The sequence below is a fragment of the Plasmodium gallinaceum genome, assembly GCF_900005855.1.
Source record: "Plasmodium gallinaceum strain 8A genome assembly, contig: PGAL8A_v1_130, whole genome shotgun sequence".
Classification (NCBI taxonomy): domain Eukaryota; phylum Apicomplexa; class Aconoidasida; order Haemosporida; family Plasmodiidae; genus Plasmodium; species Plasmodium gallinaceum.
In genome coordinates, this window is record NW_021628289.1 from 6,388 (window position 1) to 12,797 (window position 6,410).

Consider the following 6,410-nt stretch of genomic DNA (forward strand, 5'->3'; position numbering starts at 1 on the left):
ATTAAAAAGTTAAAAAGTTTCTAATAATAAAAAAAAAAAAAAAAAAAAGCATACTTCATTTTACATAGTTTGAATGTAAAATATTCTTTCGTAATATTATATAATAAAAAGAAATTAAATTCTCTCATTATTCATAATAGAAAAAGTATGAAGAAGTGTAAAAAAAATAAAATAAAATAAAATAAAATAATAGAATAGAATAAAACATTTATATTCTATGTGTATTTTAATATTCAATTTTTTTATAGATGTTAAAAAATCCAGGAGCTGTTTTGGTTTTTAAACCAAACACTAAAAGAGAAGAAGGAAGGAAAACTCAGTTATCAAATATACAAGTAAAAAATAATACTAAATTATTATATATTCAAATTTAAAATAAAATTATATACATTTGTATAAAAAAAAAAAGGAAATTACAAAAATAAAAAATAAAGCTTATATATATATATATATATATATATATATATATATATATATGTAATTAATTAATATTAAATTTTTTTATTTCAAGTATAAAAAATATAAAATTTTTATTATTAACAGCAAGAAAAAAAAAAAAAAATTTTTTTTTTTTTTTTTTTAGGCTAGCCGAGCAGTTAGCGAAATTATAAAAACTACATTAGGGCCTATGGCTATGCTTAAAATGATGTTAGACCCATTGGGAGGAATTGTAATAACTAATGATGGAAATTCTATTTTAAGAGAAGTTGATGTAGCACATCCAGCTGCTAAATCTTTAATAGAACTAAGTAGATCACAAGATGAAGAAGTTGGTGATGGTACAACTTCTGTTGTCATATTATCAGGAGAGTTATTAAATATAGCTGAAACTTTCCTTAAACAAAACATTCATCCAACTATTATTGTTAATTGTTATATGAATGCTTTGAATTGTTGTTTAAAATATTTAGAAGAAATAGCTATTGAAGTGAATATAAATGATGAAAGTAATCTTTTAAAAGCAATTGATTCATGTTTAAACACTAAATTTGTAAGTAGGTATAATAAAATTATTAGTAAATTAGCTTTAGAAGCAACATTGTGTGTTAAAATTGATAATATTATGGGTAAGAAAGAAATAGATATTAAAAGATATGCAAAAGTAGAAAAAATACCAGGAGGAGAAATAACAGATAGTTATGTACTGAAAGGAGTTATGATAAATAAAGATATTACCCATCCCAAAATGAGAAGGTATATAAAGAACCCAAGAATTTTATTGCTAGATTGTACATTAGAATATAAAAAAGCCGAAAGTCAGACAAATGTAGAAATTTTAGATGAAAACACATGGAATCAATTATTATTACAAGAAGAAATAGAAGTAAAAAAATTATGTGAATATATAATTGATAGTAAATGTGATGTAGTAGTAACAGAGAAAGGAGTATCTGATTTAGCTCAACACTTTCTCGTTAAAAAAAATATAAGTGTTATAAGAAGGGTTAGAAAAACAGATTTAAATAGACTAGAAAGGATTAGTGGTGCAACTATTGTTAATAGATGTGATGAAATTGTAGAAAGTGATATTGGTACAAAATGTGGCTTATTTGAAGTAAAAAAAATTGGAGATGATTATTACTCCTTTTTTATCGACTGTGAAGATCCTCATGCATGTACTATTTTGTTAAGAGGATCAACAAAAGATGTTTTGAATGAAATTGAAAGAAATTTACATGATGGTATGAATGTAGCTAAAAATATTATTCTTGAAGGAAAATTATTATGTGGTGGTGGTTGCACTGAAATGAGAGTTGGACAAAACTTAATAAAACAAGCAAAAAATTTTGATGATTCAAGAAAAAGTATAACAGAAGCAGTAGCTAGTGCTCTTGAAATTATACCGAAAATTTTAGCACAAAACTGCGGAGTTAATGTAGTAAAAACTATCAATGAATTAAGAATAAAACATGAAAATCCAGGAGGAGAAAAATATGGAATAGATGGAATAACAGGTGAGATTATCGATGTTTCTACAAAAAATATATGGGATTTGCTATCCGTTAAAAAGCAAATTTATAAAAGTGCGATAGAAGCAGCTGCTATGATTTTAAGAATTGATGATGTCGTTAGTGGTATTGGGAAAGATGATAAAAATCAAAAACATATTCAAAATGAATATGAATAATTTTTACTAAAATAAATAAAAAAAAAAAATAAAAATAAATTATTTATTTAAAATATATACATATAAAAGAAATAGCAATACTTTCATATATAAAAAAATTTTTTTTTTTTATTAAAATACAAAATTAAAAAAATATCTTTCTTGAATTCAATATGTTCATATTTTTATTTTGAACTATCGAAAATAAGTCATATTTTAAAAAATTTTAATTAAATTAAAAAAGATGACAAAAAAGAAATTAAAATTTATAAATTATTTTTTAAAAAATTATCATTAAATAAAAAAAAAAAAAAAAAACATATATATTACAAATATGAATATAAAATCCATAAATATAAAATGTTTTTCCATTAATAAATACAAGAAAAACAATTACAAAAATTAATAAAAAAACAAAAAAAAAAATTGTTCTATATGTATTAATCATTAATGAAATGTTACAAAAAAAAAAAAAAAAAATATATTTAAAGAGATGAAAGAAAATGCTTTCATTTTTTTTTTTTTTTTTTAATTTGATAAAAATATGAGAAGTCCTTTTAATTAAAAAATTAGCATACTTATGTCTACTTTTTACGTTTTTCATATTTACTTAAATAACAAGTCAATAAATTAAAACAATTCATATTTAAATGAGTATCACCTCCATATGGTAACCTAAGATGATTAAAATTTATAAAAAAAAAAATAAAATATGAATATAAATATACATAATAAAAAAATTTTTCTATATAATTATTATTTATTTTTTTTTTTTTTTCTTATGTTACTTTATATTTAATTTTGTACAAGCATCAATTACATGATTAATAGTAATATTATATTCTTCACTAATCATAAATAAAGTTTCAGGAGAATAATAATGAATAATATCAACGGGATCAGCTATATTTGAATATTCAATAAGTGTAACTATATTTTTAGTAGATAAATAGTTTTTGATTAAATCATTTGTATCAACAAATTTATGAACAATAATATTATTATTTATTGTATGATTTGATGTAAGATTTTCAAATTGATTCATTTCTAAATTTTCCATTTCTTCTTTTGTTATGTATCTATATTTATTAATCTCCTGTATATGTGTATCAGAAAATTTACAAATAAAATCTCCAATAAAATCTAAGGATAGATTGTGCTTATAATGAAATTCATAAATTGTTTCTTGTAATCCCCCATATTTTAATACCTCTTTTCTATACATTTCTTGTTTTTCTTCAGTTAGTTCATCAATTTCGTTATTTTCATCTCCATAACGTTTTATTTTATCAGGTAAGTTTTCTCCATTTTGAAAATCAAAAGTTTTCTTTAATTTATCAGCCATTGAAATTTGTTCATCAAAAGAATAATCATTTACTATTGGTTCGTTATATATATTTTCTTGTGTATTATTTTCATACTGCTTAATAAATTTCTTAGAAGTATCTATACGTAAATAATGTACAGGATCTTCTAAAAATTTCGAAATTTCAATTGCTGAATCCACCTGTTTTATTTTAGAATCTATGTCACCATATTCATCTCTTTCTTTATATTCTTTTATAGTTTCCTTTAATTTTTCTAATTTAATATGGGACAATAAATTTTTATCTGGATTTTTTATAATTTCTCTTATATCCATTTTATGAGTTTCTTTAATTTTCATAACATCCCTTAATCTATTTCTAATAACTTCTAATGAGCCAAAAATTGGATATCCTCTTTTTCTTAATTCATCTTTTATTTGTGATTCACTCATTTCTTTTATATCTTCTTCTTTAATTTCAACAAAATTATCATTATTATTAAAGAATATGTTTTTATTTATAAATTCATTTTCATTTTTATTATTATTTTTGAAATCTTTATTTACTTCTTCTATTTTTTTATTGTAATATATTATATTTTCGAGATCTTCGCATCTCTTTATCTTATTTTCCTTTTTTTGCTTTTCATATAATTTTAATATTTCTCTCTCTTTTTCATTTATTCTGTTAAAAAGAGATTTATCCTCCTGTATTTTATTGAAAACTTCATCTATTAATTTTTTTTCTTCATCGTTTACTTCCTTCTCATCATCCATATTTTTCATCATTTCAAAATCTTTCTTTGAAAGCTTATAATTAAACTTATCAACATTGGTGTAATCACCTTTGCATACATTTCTCAATATTTTTTTATTTAATTCTTCTTCATCTTCACTTAAAAATTCTGTTTTTTCCTCATTTTCATATTCATTTTTTTCTATATTTTTATCATTATTACTATATGGAGAATTTACATTTTCAGAATTCACATTTTCAGAATTCACATTTTCAGAATTCACATTTTCAGAATTCACATTTTCAGAATTTACATTTTCAGAATTTACATTTTCAGAATTCACATTTTCAGAATTTACATTTTCAGAATTTACATTTTCAGAATTTACATTACTGCTAATATATTTATTATCAACATCTTGCGTAAATAAATGAATGTAATCTTGAATCTTCCTTTCCATAGCATCATTCGGAGTAAAATTCTTTTCTATTTCCTTTTTAAGTTTTTCAAGATTTAATTTACTTGAACTATTTACAACTCTTTCATTTAACTCATATATATCTTTTTTTTCATTTTTTTTTAATTGATTTAATTTTTGTTCTCTACTATCTTTCAATAATTGTACTAATCTATTATATTCTTCTAACATTTTGTCTTTATCTATATTTTTTAATTTTTTATCATCTCTTAACAATTTCTCATCTTTCAAATATTTGTTTACTATATTAACTAGATTTTCCTTTTCTGTTTCATTATCATTTTCTTCAATTATATCATTATAATTTGGTTCATTTCCGTGAAGATCATCACTGTTTTTATCTATTTTATTATCATTGTCATTTATTTCATTATAATTTTCATAAATATTTTCTTCCATTATTTTATTTTGTTTTTCATTATTATTTTCATTTTTTTCCTCATTAATTATTAAATTTTCAGTATCTTCATTACTTTTCTTTAAGTTACAATTGATTTTTCTTTTTTTTTTTTTTTTTTTTATTTTGTTATAAAAATTACTTCCATTATCATAATGACCAGGAAAATTGGAGTAAAAATATTCACATTTTAGATCTGAACTTTCATTGTTTTTAATTATATTATTATTGCTATTACTTATCTCATCTTTATTATTATTTATATCATTTTGATAATTATTATTGGGATTAATCATATATAAATTTTCTTCTATTTTTTTATTTTTTTTTTTTTTCTGTAATCTACAAATGTTAATGGACAAATTATCATTTTTTTTTTTTAATAAAATGAATTGTTTTTTTTTTTTTTTAATTGGTGTTACATTCTTAAAACTACTATAACTCGTAGCATTTTGTTTTTCAATTGATGAAATATAAAATATTTTCATAAAATAACTTCTTATTTTTCCAGAATTTTTATTTATCATATTTATGAAAGTTGGAGATATATAGAAAAGAATAAGAAATAAAACATACCTTGGCATTTTTTTTTTTTTTTTTTTTTACTTATTTTTTTTTATTAAAAAAAAAAGTTTCTATTATAAATTACTTCAAATAAAAAAGAATATATTCGTATGTTTTTTTCATAAACAACCATATTTCTTTTCACTAAAAAAAAACCAAATAAATAATATTTAAGCATCAATATATTTTTTTTTTTTTTTTTTTTTTTCACTGAAAAAAGAAAAAAAAATATTTTAATATTTTTTTTTTTTTCATATTTTTGTATATATACTTATATATATTTATATAAAGGTTAATTCGTTTAATTAAAAATTATATAATTATTTTTTATTTGAAAAAATTTGAAAATTTCCCATTTTTATAATAAATTTCAAAAATGAGTAGAGCTAAAATCTCAATGTTAAAAAATGTTCCTATTCCTTCATCATTTACAATTAACAGAAACATAAGGAGAGTAATAAAAAAAAAATAGTTATAATATTTTATATATTTTTATTAAACAAAATTTTATGTTTTTTTTTTTTTTTTTTTGCTTAAAATAATTTATCTTTTATATTCATATTTAGTTTAATATGGCGGAAAATGATAGAAAAATATTTTTTTCGTTTAACTTGTTTTCTATTTTTCTTTTTACACTACCAATTCTTTACATATCTAAAGTAAGAACATAAATACAGAAGAAATATAATAAAAAAAAAAGGAACATCTAAAAAAAAATAATAGATTTAATTTTTTTTTTTTTTCCTTTTTCTTTTTTACACATTTGTATTTATCAATATCTTTTTTTTTTTTTTTTTTTTTTTTTTTTTTTTGGTTTATTT

At 19.8% G+C, this 6,410-nt stretch overlaps 3 protein-coding genes across 3 annotated transcripts in view; 2 read left to right on the forward strand and 1 right to left on the reverse strand.

Moving 5' to 3' along the window:
* Window positions 1-248: 248 nt before the first annotated feature.
* Window positions 249-2,128, forward strand: CCT3 (T-complex protein 1 subunit gamma, putative; the record flags this gene model as incomplete). Its single annotated transcript, XM_028673263.1, has 2 exons — window positions 249-335; window positions 584-2,128. 2 exons carry the CDS (start codon window positions 249-251, stop codon window positions 2,126-2,128), a joined length of 1,632 nt encoding a protein of 543 aa, XP_028529734.1.
* A 563-nt stretch (window positions 2,129-2,691) lies between these two features.
* On the reverse strand, window positions 2,692-5,609 carry PGAL8A_00451200 (conserved Plasmodium protein, unknown function; the record flags this gene model as incomplete). The annotated part of the gene is made up of 2 exons (XM_028673264.1): window positions 2,692-2,782; window positions 2,896-5,609. 2 exons carry the CDS (start codon window positions 5,607-5,609, stop codon window positions 2,692-2,694), a joined length of 2,805 nt encoding a protein of 934 aa, XP_028529735.1.
* Window positions 5,610-5,965: 356 nt separating this feature from the next.
* PGAL8A_00451300 (conserved Plasmodium protein, unknown function) overlaps window positions 5,966-6,410 on the forward strand; it is a gene marked incomplete at both ends in the record, with an annotated part of 1,578 nt that continues 1,133 nt past the window's right edge. The window contains 2 exons of the mRNA XM_028673266.1: window positions 5,966-6,043; window positions 6,156-6,248. Coding sequence (XP_028529736.1) covers window positions 5,966-6,043; window positions 6,156-6,248 — 171 coding nt within the window. The remainder of the gene's footprint in view (window positions 6,044-6,155; window positions 6,249-6,410) is intronic.